The 18,535-nt window shown below is 40.4% G+C and overlaps 1 protein-coding gene across 3 annotated transcripts in view; it reads right to left on the minus strand.

Annotated features, from left to right (window-relative positions):
* Window positions 1-9,355: 9,355 nt before the first annotated feature.
* Window positions 9,356-18,535, minus strand: part of BUB1 (BUB1 mitotic checkpoint serine/threonine kinase) — a 41,311-nt gene continuing 32,131 nt past the window's right edge. The window contains exons 19-24 of one of the 3 annotated variants that reach the window (XM_030827682.1): window positions 13,943-14,058; window positions 13,465-13,626; window positions 13,130-13,287; window positions 12,861-13,032; window positions 11,538-11,644; window positions 9,356-9,817 (exon numbers count right to left, since the gene is read on the minus strand). In XM_030827682.1, the coding sequence (XP_030683542.1) occupies window positions 9,622-9,817; window positions 11,538-11,644; window positions 12,861-13,032; window positions 13,130-13,287; window positions 13,465-13,626; window positions 13,943-14,058 (911 nt within the window). In that variant the 3' untranslated portion in view covers window positions 9,356-9,621. The remainder of the gene's footprint in view (window positions 9,818-11,537; window positions 11,645-12,860; window positions 13,033-13,129; window positions 13,288-13,464; window positions 13,627-13,942; window positions 14,059-18,535) is intronic. The other 2 variants (XM_030827681.1, XM_030827683.1) reach the window with 2 other exon arrangements.

The raw sequence follows: 18,535 nt of genomic DNA on the forward strand, positions 1-18,535 counted from the left end.
AATATGCATCCTTTCACTATAATGGACCATAACCATGTGCATAACAGCTCTCAATATGTTTTGTGATTCCAGCAAATTATCAAACCTCAAAGTGGTTTTGGGAACCCCCCAGATCTTCAGTTGGCGTCAAAAGTGAAGGCAGCCTTGTGGGTCCCTCAGACTTTGCAGTTTGGCTAACTTCTCCAAAAAAGAAACTCATGCATTTTAAGAGAATTGCTGTTTTTAAAAGTGCAGACTTTAAACAAGGACAATTGCTCAAATGAAATAGAACCATAAGCAGCTTGTTATATGAGAAAAGCCACAGCAATGCTTTATTTTACCTAGTGTTTTAGTTCTGGGCCTCAATTTTGTTTATAAAATTCTCAAATTGTAAGAATCAGCATTTTAGACTGTGAACTTTACTTTTGGAATCTCATATGGCTTCAAAGGATAGCTAGGTGAGAATTACGGCTGTGGCAACAGCCCTTCTGCTGTGACCACAAGTGACCAACTCCCCATTAGAAGACAGGCAAGATGCAAAATGGGTCTCTGGGTCTCCCACAGGGCACAGGGAAGGGGAGTAGGAAGGCTTGAGGAAATCGTGTTCTCTTGTAGCCTGAAGCCAGGACAGCCTCATACATCCTCTTTTCTGTGGTTGCTTGCAAGGTTTTGATGGAAACCATTCCACACCACTTACAGAAAGTCTCACTCAACAAATAGTTTTTGAAAACCTTCTGTTTTCTGGACACTATTTTAGGTGCTTGGGAAATACCTGTGCACAAAATAAAGATCTCCACCCTTGTGGAGATTGTGTTCTATCAGGAGTACACAGATATTTAAGAATAAATGGAAGATATAAAGAATCATATCGTGTGGCAGAAGGTGATAAGGGAAATGCAAGGAAGTAAAAGATCATGGGGGAGGGGAGCATGAGGGCAGCGGTGGGCTGAAGAGTTCAGTAGGGTGGGGATCAGGGTCTGCCTCCCTAAGAAGGTACGATCTGAGCAAACACTTGGGTGTCTGGGGAATGCATCATCCAGGCTAAGGGAATAGCTAGAGCAGAGGCCCTGGGGAATGTTTGAGGAGCATAAAGGAAGCCATTGAGGCTGGAGTGGAGTGGAGTGGAGTGGAGTGAGTGAGGGGAAGGGGAAGGAGATGGAGCCAAAGACAGCAGGGCTCCTGCGTGCCCTGCCTTGTGAAGGCATTGGAGAAGGTTTGGCCTCTATTTTCAACCACCACTGTTGACTTTGCCCCTACCTCTTGATTGCCACATTGCACTATTTTAAAAAGAATTCCACAAAATCCTGTGGAATCTAGGAGATAACTGGCAAATAGAATTGGGTGGAATTCTCAGGTCGAATATGGACTTTGTTCATTTTCTCAATTGAAACTACCCAGTAGCTGCAGAGTAGAGTGGAGATGCCTCTGTGCTAGTAGCTCTGGGTTTGCAATCCCAGTGCTGCCATTTTCAAGCTGTGTGACCTGAGGCAGGCTGATGCTCCTCTCTGAGCCTGCATTTCCTAAGCTCTAATGTGGATGTTGTAATCAGTACTTGTTATGGGCTCAATTGTATCTCCTCAAAATTCATATGTTGAAGTCCTAACCCCCAGTATCACAGAATATGATAGGGTCTTTAAAGAGGTAATCCAAGTAAAATGAGGTCCTTAGAGCAGGCCCTGATCCAATAGGACTGTCCTTATTAGAAGAGGAAACTTGGACACAGATACACACAGAGGGAGCACCGTGTGAAGACACAGAGAGAAGATGGCCAGTTACCAGCCAAGCAGAGAGCCCTTACTGTAAACTAACCCTGCCACATCCTGATCTCAGAATTTTGGCTTCCAGAACTGTAAGGAAACACATTTCTACTGTTTAAGCCACTTGGCCGGGAGTACTTGGTTATGGCAGCCTGAGCAGACTAAACCACCACCTCAAAGGGTTGTTATAAGGTATGCTTAGTGGTAACTGGTTCCTAAAGGACTTGCTTTCTAAGGCTGACTCCTTCTCACCCTGCAAGGATGCATTCTCCCCACTGGCAGATATGCAACCAGGAACAGGCATTAACACGCTTTATTCTCAGAGTTTTAATTTTTTCCATTGCATAAAATATTTGTTCATGAAAATGACAAAATTGCTATTAGATTCTATCACCACATCTCTGTTGACTTTACTATCTGCAAACACATAAAAGTAATGTAGGCATATGGTTAAAAATGAAACCTTATTCTGTAGTTCCAGCTACTAGTGAGGCTGAGGCAGGAGAATGGCATGAACCTGGGAGGCGGAGCTTTCCGTGAGCCCAGATCGGGCCACTGCACTCCAGCCGGGGCAACAAAGCGATACTCCATCTCAAAAAAAACAGACAAAACAAACAAACAAAAAACAAAACAAAAAAAACTTATAGACAAGTACAAAATGAGAAGAAAAAGTCCCTTTCCCTTCATGCCTCTACTTCCTGCCGTATTCTCAAAGGTAAGCACTGATCACAGTTTACTTATGGATCTTTCCAGGAAAATATTTTATGCATTTATCAGAAAATGTAAGTATATGCATCCTTTAAAATTCTGCATAAATCAAACTCTGCAGGGTACTATCTTCCCATCCCCATTTGATATTTTGTATATCTTTTCCTATTGGCTATATAGATCACCTCATTCTGTCTCCTGGGACATACAATATAGCTCACATAATTCTAAGTCTGAAGGTTGGTCCAAATGGTTCCAAGGATGCAGGTACCAAAAAGTAGTCTCTCGAAGAGGCCATCAGAGACCTGGCTGTTTGTATCTCCCTCCTCTGCCATCCACAGTGTCATCTTCACCCAAGGTGGCTGGAGAAGCTGTTAGGAATATGTGGTTTTTTAAAAATTACATTCATAGGAAAATGGGAGGGAAGAGAGGAAGAAAGCCTCTCCCCCTAAGCTCATGGCTCTTTTTAGTCAGGCTGGGCCAACTAAAGTCATGTACTTCCCTTAGATAGGTAACTGTTGCCAGGAAAATGCCCTGTGTGGATTGGACTGGACTAAGCAGGATCCTCCTCTAAAGAGAGAGATGAGATGAATGCCTGACCCAAGTCTGGGATCCTGGGTGGGAGGGGTGTGGATAGTAGGTCAGAGGTCAGCAGTGTCTGCGGTTTAGGATGTAATCCCATCTCCACAGGGCTGCATACATGCGTGTTTAAGTGTGTGCAAGTTATCACCTTTGATTAGTAGTTTCAACTCTTTACAATGAACACATTTATCTTTTTAAAAAAATAAATCCATTTTAAAAGATCTTGCCATAAAACAATCATTCCATAAGTCACCACTTAGGATAGACCTAGAATATTTGTCCTTTCTCAAGAGCACCAGAGAGTTTTCTGGTAATCCATGCAATAAACAGTTATAAAAGGTAATTGTTGAGATCAGGGGAAGATGGCAGATAGGAGGCAGTGCTAATGTGTAGCTCCCACATGGATGGACAGAACACCATGTGGAGACTCACACTGTGACCCTGTTGTGCTCCAAGAACTCTCATAGGAACGTACTGGGAAAACCGAAAGAATTCACGGATCCTTTGAAAGAAGACGCACACCACTGTAAATTCGGTGGAACAGGAGAAAAACTGTGAGTTCCCAAAGTGTGAGAAGGGGAAAACCTACCTTTGAACACACATTCCCACTGGGGAATCTAAAAATCCAGATCATAAGAGAAGGATTTAACCTTAACTAGAGATGAAATGGGTTTAGGGAGTTGTAAGAAAAATAATAGTATGAGAGTAGTAGTCGGAAGTGCCTTGAATGGACTCCGTCTCCAGCTTGAGCCCTGGGAAGCCATCCCTGACTGTATCTCACAGAGTCACTCAGGGAAGTCAGCCAGTGGAACTGGAGAGGGGTTGCAGGGCAAAGGAAGCTCTCAACTGAAATTGGTAGTGGTTTTGGCTGGGCACAAACTTTCTCGAGCAGAGTCTGGAGGATGAGCGGGAGCTGCTGTGGATACAAGCAAGAGAGTGCAGGAGTGCAGGAGCTGCTGCTGGCAGAGTGGGCAGACAGGGAGGGGTGAGGTCCTTAAGCCATGCTTGCTTTCTCAGCAGGGTAGCTCACGGCCTGAGCAGGGGCACTGTGGGAGTGAGACCGACCTCGCCAACTGCTTGGGAACCGGGCAAGGCCTCGTATTAAGGGCTATCCAACGCTTCCCTGGCAAACTATATAACACAGCAGAGGGCCAAGATCCACTCTAGAACAGAACCCCATTAGCCTAAGAACCACTCCTTCATTCCCCACAGTGGCTACTGCAAGCCCTGTCCAAGGAGAGTCTGATCCCAGACCCACCTAACCCTGCCACCACTTGATGGTATTTCCCTAGCCACCCTAGTAGCCCACCACAAAACACAGAACCTCTTGGGAGATTTATGGCCATGCCCATCACCTGAGAAACCAAAATGCTTACCCTGGCCACCTTAGGACAAGCTTAGAGCCCCCTACTACTATGGCAGCTGGTGCTCTCTTGAAAGTGCCACCTCGTCGCTGGAGGCCAACCAACTCAAGCCATTACAGCAACTCATGACAGAATAATGCTGATCTTAGGAAGGAGAAGACAACACCTAATTCTACTGCCTGCAACATCCTGGCTAAACAGAGGTCCTGAAGATGTCCACGTGACAACTTCACTGTTAACGACAAACAGCATTCAAGAAAGCCAGCACACTAAACCTATCCATAACCAAGGACTCTCACAGAGTCTACTTCACTTCCCTGCCACCTCTACCAGAGCAGCTGCTGGTATCCATGGCTTGGAGACCTGAAGACAGATCACATCACAGGAATCTTTGCAGACATCCCCCAGGACCAGTCCAGAGCCTGGTAGCCTCACTGGTAGCTAGACCCAGAAGAGAAATAACAATCACTGCAGTCCAGCTCTCAGGAAGCCCCATTCCTAGAGGAAAGGGGGGAGTACCACATCAAGGGGTTACCCAGTGGGACAAGAGAATCTGAACAGCAGGCCTTGACTTTCAGACCTCCCCACTGTATTAGTCTACCCAACTGAGAGGGAAGAAAAGTAATTCTGGTAATATGACAAAACAGGGTTCTAGAACACCCTCAAAAGATCATACTGGCTCTCCAGCAATGGATCCAAACCAAGAAGAAATCTTTAAATTGCCAGATAAAGAATTCAGAAGGTCAATTATTAAGCTATTCAAAGAGATACTAGAGAAAGGTGAAAACGAACTTAAATAAAAGGCTGGGTGTGGTGGCTCACGCCTGTAATCCCAGCACTTTTGGAGGCCGAGGCGGGTGGATCACAAGATCAGGAGATCAAGACCATCCTGGCTAACACAGTGAAACCCCATCTCTACTAAAAATACAAAAATTAGCCGGGTTTGGTGGTGGACACCTGTAATCCCAGCTACTCGAGAGGCTGAGGCAGGAGAATTGCTTGAATCCGGGAGGTGGAGGTTGCAGTGAGCCGAGGTTGCACCACTGCACTCCAGCCTGGGTGACAGAGTGACTCAAAATAAATACATACATACATACATACATACATACATACAGGATATGAATGAAAATTTATCCAGAAAAATTACAAATTATGAAATAGTTGAGATGCCCTGAATTATAAGCCACAAATAATAGAACAATAAGCAAAATATGGACTTAACAACATTTTTCTTAAACTGAAGTATTTGAATATTAGAACCTATGAAAAAATACACATTGGGTTTGATTTGGGATTTCAAAATAGTTTCAGCAATAAAGTTCAAGAACAAATTCCGCTGCTTTACTATTTCTCTGTGAATGTTAAAAATGCTACTTCATTAAACCTATATAACAACCTAGTGAAAGAAGGCAGTAAAATCTAGAAGAAGACATTGTGCCTAAGAGAAGCAACTTGTTTAAGAGCAAATACCTGTTGGCTGTAGAGCCAGGACCTTCCAGTAAGAGCCAGGAAGGTGACTTTCCATTATGTCAAGCTGATGTGAGATAGTTTGCTGAGCTATACTGCCTTCACTTCATGAGTACTTCACCTGTTTTTATTATTTAATTAAAAAGGTACTAAGAAGTTTGTAGAGCTTACAGAAAAGTTTATAGGATAATTAACATCTTGATATTGTTTAAAATACTCTAATAATTTAGTATATTTGGTAAGCTTTTGATAATAGTATTAACATATTAATTTCATTTATTAATTTTTATGCAAAGCATTATCATACAATTTTCTGAATACAAAGAAGAAATCTAAAGAGCTTTCTATAAATAGCAATCCAGGTAGATTTCTGATAGTGAATTACTCTTGATGGTACTACCATAGATGAAAAAGAATAAGGATGTTTTGATTACAAAAAAAGCAGTTTAAAAAATCAGTTTAAATTGCATGCATTTGAAAAATACTTTCTTAGTAGTCTAGATTTCATAATTATTTAAAAAGTTAATGTAATTTATAATTTATAATTTAAAAAGTTAATGTAATTTATAATCTCAAATAATATTGTTTGACAAAATTATTATTTAATTATGGTTCCTAATATTCTAGATGATCTTTTTGTGTAAATAAGAAGACAAATTTTTAAATTATTATGTTGTATGTTTTCTTTATAGTCACATTATAATGAATTAGACTTTTTATATAATTAGAACTTCTATTTAATTTGTAAAATAAATTCTTTGCAGTTAGTAAATGAACAATAACTACAGTTAACCCTTGAACAACATGGGATTTAGTGCTGCCAATCCCTATGCAGTTGAAAATACATATTTGGTATGTTGTATGTGTTATATATTGTATTTTGAGTACAAGAAAGTAAGCTAGAGAAAGGAAGCTTTTGCAGTAAAGCTGTGGTTTCCTTGTAGTTCAATCCTTGAACTGCTATCAATATAGTGTGAGGTATTCACCCATCCATGGTAAAATGAATAAAGTAAATAAGCTCCATTTACTCATTTTAAAATGTTGGTCTTTTTCTTGCCCTTATGCCTTCGTTTGTTTTGCTTAATTTTTTATTTATAAAGAAACAATAATAGTTGGTAGCGAATTTTTTTCCCGTGAAAGCCATCAGTGAAGAGGCCATGTTGATCTAGGAAATATAAACATATTTATTTGGTGGCAGTAGAAATATAAAACAGGAGCAGAAAAGAGGTACAGTTAATATGATTTAGTGAACACTGAATGTAAAACATTAGTGGGGAGAGAGAAATCTTGGATCATTCACGGGCTTCCAGGTTGTGTACTGGCCTTTATACTGCACATGAGAAAGGAGTAGGATGTGTTCGGTGAATGGAGAAGTACAGCTGGTCAACAGGGAAGAGTGCAAACTGGATCCCTTCCTTACACCTTATACAAAAATTAATTCAAGATGGATTACAGATTTAAATGTTAGACCTAAAACCATAAAAACCCTAGAAAACCTAGGCAATACCATTCAGGACACAGGCATGGGCAAGGACTTCATGTCTAAAACGCCAAAAGCAATGGCAACAAAAGCCAAAATTGACAAATGGGATCTAATTAAACTAAAGAGCTTCTGCACAGCAAAAGAAACTACCATCAGAGTAAACAGGCAACCTACAGAATGGGAGAAAAATTTTGCAATCTACTCATCTGACAAAGGGCTAATATCCGGAATCTACAAAGAACTTAAACAAATTTACAACAAAAAAATCAAACAACCCCATCAAAAAGTGGGTGAAGGATATGAACAGACACGTCTCAAAAAAAAACATTTATGCAGCCAACAGACACATGAAAAAATGCTAATCACTGTCCATCAGAGAAATGCAAATTAAAACCACAGTGAGATACCATCTCACACCAGTTAGAATGGCCATCATTAAAAAGTCAGGAAACAACAGGTGCTGGAGAGGATGTGAAGAAATAGGAACACTTTTACACTGTTGGTGGGACATAAACTAGTTCGACCATTGCAGAAGACAGTGTGGCGATTCCTCAAGGATCTAGAACTAGAAATACCATTTGATCCAGCCATCCCATTACTGGGTATATACCCAAAGGATTATAAATCATGCTGCTATAAAGACACATGCACACGTATGTTTATTGCGGCACTATTCACAATAGCAAAGACTTGGAGCCAAGCCAAATGTCCATCAATGATAGACTGGATTAAGAAAATGTGGCACATACACACCATGGAATACTATGCAGCCATAAAAAGGGATGAGTTCATGTCCTTTGCAGGGACATGGATGAAGCTGGAAACCATCATTCTGAACAAACTATCGCAAGGACAGAAAACCAAACACCGCATGTTCTCACTCACAGGTGGGAACTGAACAATGAGAACACTTGGACACAGGGTGGGAAATATCACACACTGGGGCCTGCTGTGGGGTGGGAGGAGGGGGGAGGGATAGCATTAGGAGATACACCTAATGTAAATGACAAGTTAACAGGTGCAGCAAACCAACATGGCACATGTATACATATGTAACAAACGCACGTTGTGCACATGTACCCTAGAACTTAAAGTATAATTAAAAAAAAAAAAAGACGTATTTTTTCATCTATCAGATTGGCAAAAGTCAAAGAGAGCCTGATCTGTCCTAATGAGAGTATGGAGAACAAAGACGCTTATAGATGTCTGACACAACTCCCATGGGAGGCTATTTGCAGCTATTAATACAAAATTTTAAACACACTCACCTTTGACCCAGCAATTTCACTTCTAGGCATTTATATACAGATATATCATATAACCAACTAATACGCGACTATTAAAAAGCATGAGGTCATTCCATATGTAGTTATATTCTCTGTTGCCACACATTAAGTCAAAAAAGCAGAACTATGCTAGTTGCTTCAAAAACACAGTACATAGAAATATGCATTCCATTCTTTTTGGAAAGATTCATAAAAAATGGGGTGTGATTGCCTCTGGAATGGGCAACACGATGGCTGATAAGGGTAGGAGGAAGCAATTCACTCTGTCCTCCTGAATTGTGCATAACCTGGGATTTGTTTTCATTGTAATGCTAAGGGAACAAGGGAAGGAGGGATGGAGGAAGGAAGGTCAGTCCAGGCTAGAAGGCCCTTCCAGCTCTGAAAGTCAACAAATGCCAAGTTGTCTGCTATAATTTTAGAGATGGTTAATTAATGATCTATATAGCTTATAAGAAAGACTTTAAGATCTGAGATTTTCCTTTGGTACTTTTAAAAAATAAACAGGCTTAGGATTTTTATTTCGTAGAGAGCAATGAAGAACAGGTACAATAAAGGACAGGCAAGCTTTATTCATAAAAACTTGAAGTCCCTTGGAAATGTTAGGGAAACGTGTGTGTGTGTATGTGTGTGTGTGTGTGTGTGTGTGTGTGTGTTTACACAGACACCAAACTTCAAATTTGGAAAATAGCTGTCTTGGCCCTTTTTTGGCTTAAACAGGTCAGTGTTTAAAAAGTGATTTCTAGAGAATGCTCATGTCTGAATTATTCTCACAAATGCTTGCATCCCAGAAGCAGCCCAATCAGCCTGCTACATAGGGACCTTATGGTGTTGTATATTTTGTTGAAATATTTATAACAACTAAGTCACATGGAAATATTCCGTGGGATTTATTTTTAACAAACATTTACATAAACAATAAATGAAAAAAATCAAGGTTTAAAGTGAGCAGATTCATATTTACAGTGTGATTTTTAAGGACTGTCTATATCCAAATTTTATTTTCGTGAACGCTTACATTCTAAGAGCAGTACAATTAGCCTATTACGTAGGGCCCTAATCTTATTAGTATAGTGTTGTTGAAATACTTTCTTCAGCTTTTGCCTTAACAAATCCAAAGATGGAAGATGATGACAATCTGGAATATTCAACATAACGTGAAAAAATTCATTCCACATATCCAAATGAGGAAGCCTGAAAAAGACAAAGAATAAATAATGGCTAAAATGTAGCCTTCAGTTTGCAGGATAACCCCATCCCTGCATCTGTCTTCCACAGGCTTGGACAGTTTAGTATAACAACTCTCACCTAAACACAATACAATGCAGCAAGTATGGAAACACTATATCTATTATACATGAGAGAGATTAAAGACCCAATTAACTGTCTTATACATCTTGTTCCAAAAAATAAGATAAGTAATCTTTTTTTTTTTTTTTTGAGACGGAGTCTTACTCTGTCACCCAGGCTGGCGGTTTCACCGTGGTCTTGATCTCCTGAACTCGTGATCCACCCGCCTCGGCCTCCCAAAGTGCTGGGATTACAAGTGTGAGCCACCACGCCCGGCCAGTAAGTAATCTTTTAGCAATACTGCAAGTCAAAAAATTTTCTCTCTCTCCCTTTAAATAAAAACCCAAACTATCTGCTTCTGGCTAGCTGTACATACAATACTGCCAGAATTGGATAACCTGGACAAATGCTTCTGTCAAACCTAATTGCATATGCACCAGGACCAGGTAGACAGGCTGGACTGCCCAGGAGAGAGCTCAGAGTTAAGAGTTCCAACTACTATAATTATTAAAATTAACTGCAGAAACTCCAGAACATGGAGATAAGGCGTTGGAGAGAAAGTAGAATACAAAGGAATTGTGCTCCAGACAGGAAATGCCACCAGGCCTGCTGAGGGTTAACTTCCAGCTCTTCTTCACACTGGTGGTCAGAGATGAAACTATCTGGTCCTTCAATTTTGAGCCAAAGATGGAATAAAGTATTTACTAAACATGAGGGCTCATTATGCAGAATAAAGAATAGTTGTTATAAGCTTTCCTCCAGGGCCTGAACCTAACCTTACTTATGTACGGTATATGACATTTCATAAAATTATTGCCATTTTTCTTTTTTTTTTGTGGGGGCTGGGGGAGATGAGGTTCACAGGAATCCCATCTTACATTTTCTCAAGAAGATATAAACATTTGTAAAAGTCCATTAGGCTGTACACTTAAGAGGAGTGTACTTTTCTGCATATGTTTTTATGCCTCAAAAAAGAAAGTATAAGTGATATAATGAATATGCAGGTACCAAATACTCAGCTTAAACAAAACATTCCAACAGTTTGTTCACACATTGTGTTAGGAGAGCCATCCATGTTGACAGGAAGAGCTCTTGCCTAATCATGAATTTTCACTGTGATTTATAGATTAAAAAAAAATAATTTTTGAGAAGCTCAAGTAACACAGGGCTAGGACTGTCCTGTGAGAGAGAGCTACTCATATTACTTTATAATTTACGAAGCATTTTCACATACACTATTTCCTTCGCTTCTTACAAATATCTGACAAAAATAGGATCAGTATTTCCACAGACCAAAAAAAAAAAGAAAAGAAAAAACAAGTGAAAACCTGAGGGCCAGTGGCATTAGGTGATTAGGGGTGGAAACATTTGCGTGTGTACAGGATGTCAACCATTTGGCCAGGAGTTTTCAGTGAGGACATCAGCTGCCCCAGTGGGGAGAGAGAAGTGGTAAAGTTATGCAGCTTATTCCCTGTGCCCAGTGCCCAGGACCGTCCTGTCACCATACTGCCCAAGGCATAGGATTTCCATGCGGTGGCAGAGATCCTTTTTTTTTTGCCAGATGGAACCCAACATTCTACTATAGTTATTCTCTTTTCACTACAGCACCAACGCTAATACCCACCTTCTAAAAAGACCTTCAGGCTTACACTCTCCTCCTTCATTTTTCACTTTCATGTAAGTACCAAAGAGCATGCAATATACTGTTGCAGCAACCCCAAAGTAATCAATCTATGAAGAAGATAGAGGTACATATGACTTAAGTAGTAATTTACACATGACTATATCAAGATGCCTGTCTAACTTAGGCAGCAAGTTAAATACTCACAGGATTTTACTTTTAAAACATTTTGGAAGGCATTTGTTCAATCGCCCCACTAACATGTCTTACTGAATATCTAGGCTTTGCCACAGGCTTCCACAGACAGCAGACTACCCTCCACCTCTTACGGTAGTTTCTTGGAAAGCTCTGCCCTCCTGAGCTACCATGTCCCTCTCAAGTCCTTCATTCTGTCACACAGATGACAAACACAACACTCTAAGCCCTCTTCCACATAGACAGCTTGGAAGTCCTCCTAGCTCACTCCCCTGGGACTCTGGTTGTAGTTCTCTAACTCGCCCCCATGGCCTCTTGTTGTGTGATATGTTCATAACTGAAAAGAACACTCCAGCCCCATTCACATCCACAGGATAGAAGATGACCATCTCCTAAGGCCTCACTAGCAGTGACAACATACTAGAAACAAGACCCCTCCCCTCCCCACCTAATCTTTGCCCCTTTTACCATGGGCTCCTGGAAAGACATAGCTTTCACCAGGGAACCTGGCAGTTGGTTTTGTTAACCCAGGTTCAAAACTTTTCATTTATCCCAATTAGCATTCTCCTCGCTGGTCATCTAATATTCTAGTTGGTTGAAAATTCTGCAATCTTCCATTAGAATAATAATGATCCATTTCTTGATCTGGCCAGTTGGGAATCTGGCTGTACCATCTATTACAGTCAAACCCACCATCCTGCCTGAGAGCATCCCAGATATATCCAACATGTGCTCAACTCTGCCTGGAGTGGGCATGCGGGTCTCCCTGTTATCCCTGATTTAGGAAATTGGGCTGGCCTACCTTGATCTCAATAAACCAAGCTGTCTCTTTGCTGCATGACTTCCTTTCTGAAGGGTTCACTAATCATTAAATACTCTTCCCTATGATCAAACTCACAGAATATATCTGCTCCCCTTTCCTGATAACAGGATCTGTAATGGACTAATAAGAAAGCAGAGTACTCTTCAGGAATAGAATTCTATCCCTGCCACGTTGGCCTTAGGCTCATCTCTCCTTCAACTGCTCCTCAAAAGACCACCTCAAACTACCTAGATCCCCAAATTCATTTTGAAAATCTGATAAGCGCAACACAGAGAAATATTTCCAAGTCCCTCACTTTAGTTTTATACCTGGTAGTTCCATGGTTTGTTGCTGAGCATCTCAACACACTGAAAACCAGATGTTTCACACTTTGCTGTGAATATAGTTCCTTTTGGAAAAAGTTTCATATCTATGCTCTGACCCAGGTCAATCAGTGCCAAGCCAGCAGATAAATCATCTTCGTCATCCTGTTCCAAAAATCTATATTAAACACAAAGCCAGGCTGCATGAGCACAAATGATGAAAGGCTGCTATGGAAATAGGAAGAGAAGAACCCTGTTAAAAGTATAACACTTGCCTGTTTCCAAGTATGAAATTGTCTGGCTTAATGTCTCCATGAATGATTTCACAGTCATGCACTTGCTCAATCATGTAAAGCATTCTCATAGCAAAAGAGATGACGAGACCTTGAGGCATCACTTTTTCAGGGGTATTTTTATAGAGGTTAATGGCATTCTAGGAACAATGGAAAGTGGAATCCTGAGTTAGTTGCACAAGATTAATAAAATTTCAAATTGAGAGCTTTGCCCCTGCCCACAACTCCACAAAAGCCCCAACCACAAAAGTACGTGCAAGGTACAAGCCAAAAATGCATTTTAAATTCATGTGCTCATCATAAAAATGAATACTTACTAATAATGTTCCATAGCTGTAGAGCTCTCCTACTAATACACTGCCATTCTGGAATAAGTGGGCAGAATAGAACTTCATAAACATGTGCTGCATAGATGGCTTTAGTCTTTCCATCAACTGGGTCCCAATGTAGAATTCCCAGGGGTTGGCAGGCTTCTGGACCTGCAAATCAGGTATGTGAAATTCATATCCAGTCTCATATTCTGAAAAATGATAGCAATAAAGCAACCTCTATCCCAATAAAAGATGTGGTGTTGACAGTGATGACAAGCTATGAACTGTTGCTACAATGTGGGGGTTGCTGCAAGACAATTTTAGTGGGAAAAAAATTCTAAATCCTTTGTAGTTTTTGTTTTTTAATTGCCAACTGTAGACATAAATAAAAACACCACTATCTTAAAGAAAAAAAAAATTATTGGCAAACTCAAGTTCTGAAATTCATTTCTATATCATACAAAAGACAACTCAGGTCATTTACCTTTAAAACAAATTTCTGTTTATTTTTAGCATCATTCAGATCTCCCTGGGTAGCTTCGTACACCTGGGCAAAGGCTCCTTCTCCAAGAAGGTGATGGACATAGACCAGCTTAGAACCTTAGAAGATAATTGAAAATTGTAATTTATGTAAGCCTTTTAAATAGTTTTCAATTTACAAAGAAGTTACAAAGACATAGAGTTTTCTGTATCCTTCGCATCCACTGTCTGCAATTGTTAACTCTTATGTAACCATGGTATATTTGTCACAAATAATCAATCAACCAAAGTATTATGCTCCTATTAACTCAGCTGTACATCTCACTCACATTTCACTAGTTTTTGCCTATGTTCTAGTATACTTTATGTTTAGTCATTAGAGTCCACTTAGCCTCTTCTGGGCTGTGACAGTTTCTCAGATGTTCCTTGTTTTTGATGATGACAGTTCCAAAGAGTACTAGTCAGGTATGTTGTAGAATGGCCCTCAAATTGGGTTTGTTTGATATGTTTCTTGTGGTTACTTTGGAGTTATTGGATTTTGGGGGAAAGACCACGGAGGTGAAGTTGTAGTAGTTTTTTGTTTGTTCTTTAGAGACAGGCTCCTGAGAAGCCAGGACCACAGGCGTGCACCACCATGCCCAGCTAATTCTTAAATTTTTTGTAGAGATGGGGTCTCACCATGTTGCCCAAGCTTGTCTCAAATTCCTGGCTTCAAGTGATCCTCCTGCCTTGGCCTCCCAAAGTGTTGGGATTACAGGAGTGAGCTAACACACCTAGGCTGTACTAGTAGATTTTTAAATTAAATTAAAAACAAGAATTCACATGTTCAAAATCAGATGTAAAGTAGTAGATTTCTGGTTCCTGGTCCAGCATATGAGGAGCTTGGAGTCATCACTCCACCCTCACAGTAAGCCAAATGGCTGAAAATCAACGACACTTCTGAGATCCATTAGAGAACTGAGGTCAAAGGACAATCTGCTTCCTCCAAAATTAGAGAGACAGAGAAGTGGACACAGAGAATCACAGCTTGCCAAAGTAGAAGCCCAGGAACAGAAACCACAGCTGGAACCAGTACTGGGAGAGTTATAATATAAAGAACTGCACATCTCAGACCTTATTTAAGAAGTCCCTAGGGAAACCCAAAGACAACAAGGGAAACAAAAATAAGGACACAAAGGGCAATTATAGCCTCTTATGTAGTGACAGCAAACAGTAAACACAGCCTAACCCATAGGCAGATTAAGCATGAAAGCTCACACTGAAGGTCTATTTAATCCCATTTCCTTTTAGCTCATATATTAGGTCCGGCTCTTAACAAAAACTCACAAGGCATAGTAAAAGACAAAAATCACAGCCTGAAGAGCCAGAGTAAGCATCAGAAACAGATACACATATGGCAGAGATTTTAGAATTATCAGACTAGGATTTTGTTGTTTGTGTTTTTAGAGATAGGTTCTCACTGTGTCACCCAGGCTAGAGTGTAGTAGCATGAACATAGCTCACTACAGCCTCAAACTCCTGGGCTCAAGTGATCTTCCTGCCTCAGCCTCCCGTGTAGCTAGGACTATAGGTGCACACCATCAAGCCTTGCTAATCTTTTAATTTTTTGCAGAGACAGAGTCTCACTATGTTGCCCAGGCTAGTCTTGAACTCCTGGCCTCAACTGATCGTCCTACCTCAGCCTCCTAAAGTGGTGGGATTATAGGAATGAGCTACCATGCCAGGCCCACACTAGAAATTTTTTTTTTTTAATTCTAATTGACATGCTAAGAGTTCTAATGAAAAAAGTAGACAGTGTGCAAGAAGAAATGGGTAATATAGGCAGAGAGAAACTGAGAAGCAAAAAAAGGTACTAGAAATAAAAACCCGCTGTAATAGAAATAAAGAATGCCTTTGATTGACTCACCAATAGACTATACATGGCAGGGAAAAGAATCAGTGAGCTTGAAGATAAGCCAATAAAAACTTCCAAAACTGAAATGAAAAAAAAAAAAAAAATAGAAAGAAAGAAATAGATAGAGTATTTAAGGAATGTGGGACAACTACAAAATGTATAACAGATGCAGAATGGGAATACCAGAAGGAAGAAGGGAGAAAGGAACAGAAAAAATATCTGAGGCCGGGAGCAGTGGCTCACGCCTGTAATCCCAGCACTTTGGGAGGCCATGATGGGCGGATCACTTGAGGTCAGGAGTTCAAGGCCAACATGATGAAACCCCATCTCTACTAAAAATACAAAAAATTAGCCGGGTATGGCGGCGGGCATCTGTAGTCCCAGCTACTCGGGAGGCTGAGGCAGTAGAATCACTTAAACCCTGGAGGCAGAGGTTGCAGTGCACCGAGATTGTGCCACTGCACTGTAGCCTGGGCAAAAAGAGGTAAACTCCGTCTCAAAAAAAAAAAAAAAAATTGAAGTAATAATAGCACAGAATTTTCCAAAATTAATGATAGACACCAAATCACAGATCCAGGAAGCTTAGAGAGCACCAAGCAGGATAAATACTGAAAAATCAACATCTAGGCATATCATATTCAAACTGCAGAAAAAGACACAGAGAAAATATTGAAAGAAGCAAGACAAATAAAACCATCTTACCTATAGAGGAGCAAAGATAAGAATTACACAGGACTTCTCAGTAACCATGCAAGCAAGAAGAGAGTGGAGTGAAATATCTAAAGTACTTAGAAATTTGGAATCCACCAATCTAGAATTCTGTATCCAGCAAAATTATCCTTCAAATGTGAAGAATAAAAATTTTCTTACACAAGCAAAAAAGATTAGTTGTGAGGTATATTGCAAACACTAGGGTAACCACTTAAAAAATTTTAAAAGAAGTATAATTAATACACTAAGAGAGGAGACAAAATGGAATTATGAAATAACTCAAAAAATCAGAGAAGGAAGAAAGGGAATAGTAGACAAAGAAACAAAGAACAAGGGCAAGGAATAGAAAACAAATATAGTGACAATCCAATTATATCAACAATCACTTTAAATATCAGTGGTCTAAATATACCAATCAAAACAAAGACATACTTTAAATACCAAGACAGATGAAAAGTAAAGGGATAAGGCCAGGCACGGTGGCTCACACTTGTAATCTCAGCACTTTGGGAGGCCAAGGAAGGTGGATCACCTGAGGTCAGGAGTTTGAGACCAGCCTGACCAATATGGTGAAACCCTGTCTCTAAAAAAAATATAAAAATTAACTGGGCTTGGTGGTGTGCGCCTGTAGTCCCAGCTACTCAGGAGGCTGAGACAGGAGAATCACTTGAACCTGGGAGGCGGAGGTTGCAGTGAGCCAAGATCACAGTACTACAGCACTACACTCCAGCCTGGGTGACAGAGCGAGACTCCTTCTCAAAAAAAAAAAAAAAGGAAAGGGATAGAAAAAGATATACCATGCTAACACTAATAAAAGAAAATGTAATAATAGCTATATTCATTTCTGACAGAGCAGACTTCAGAGCAAAACAATTATCAGCATAGAAAATGGCATTACGTGTGTGTGTGTGGTGTGTGTGTGTGTGTGTGTGTGTGTGTGTATAAGACAAGGTCTTGCTATATTCCCTGGCTAATCTGAACTCCTGTGCATAAGTGATCCTCCAGCCTCAGCCTCCCAAGTAGCTGGGACTTATAGGCACGTGTCGCCATGCCTGGTTAATTTTTTTAAAAAAATATTTGTAGAGACAAGGCCTCACTGCATTGTCCAGACTTGTCTCAAACTCCTGGCCTCAGCTGATACTACTGCCTTGGCCTGCCAAAGTGCTGGATTACAGGTGTGAGTAACTGTGCCTGGCCTGCATTATATAATGTTAAAGGGATTAATTCTCCAAGAAGACATAATGTGTATAAGCCTAACAAGAGTGTCAAAATATGTGAGTCAAAAGTTACCAAAAACTAATAGAACTACAAGGAGAAAAAGATGAATTCACTATTATAGTTGGCGACTTCAACACCCTTCCATCAGAAATGGACAGATCAACTGGGTGTGGTGGCTCACACCTGTAATCCCAGCACTTTGGGAGGCCAAGACAGAAAGATTGATTGAGGTCAGAAGTTCGAGACCTAGGCAACATAGTGAGAACCCTATCTCTATCAAAAAAAAAAAAAAAAAAAAGCTGCATGTTGTGGTGCATGACCGTAGTCCTAACTACCCAGGAAGCTGGGGTCAAAGGATTGCTTGAATCCAGGATTTTGAGGTTGCAGTGAGCCAAGATTGTACCACTGCACCCCAGTCTGGATGACAGAGTGATACCCTATTTCAACAAAGAAAGAAAAGAAGGGGAGGGGAGGGGAGGGGCAGGACAGGGAGGGACGGGAAGGGGCAGATAAAGCAGGCAGGAAATCAGCAGTAAAAACATGGTTGAACTGAATGGTAGCATCAATCAATTGGATCTAATTGACATTTATGGAATACTTCATCGAATAACAGCAGAATATACATTCTTCTCAAGCTCACATGGAATAGTCACCAAAAGAGACAACATTCTGGGCCATAAAACATTTTACCAAATTTAAAAGAACAGAAATCATACACAGTATGAAAGGTAGTTGTAAAGTCCCCCAAATACTTGGAGATTAAACATACTTCTG

Source organism: Nomascus leucogenys, chromosome 14 (assembly GCF_006542625.1).
Source record: "Nomascus leucogenys isolate Asia chromosome 14, Asia_NLE_v1, whole genome shotgun sequence".
Lineage (NCBI taxonomy): Eukaryota > Metazoa > Chordata > Mammalia > Primates > Hylobatidae > Nomascus > Nomascus leucogenys.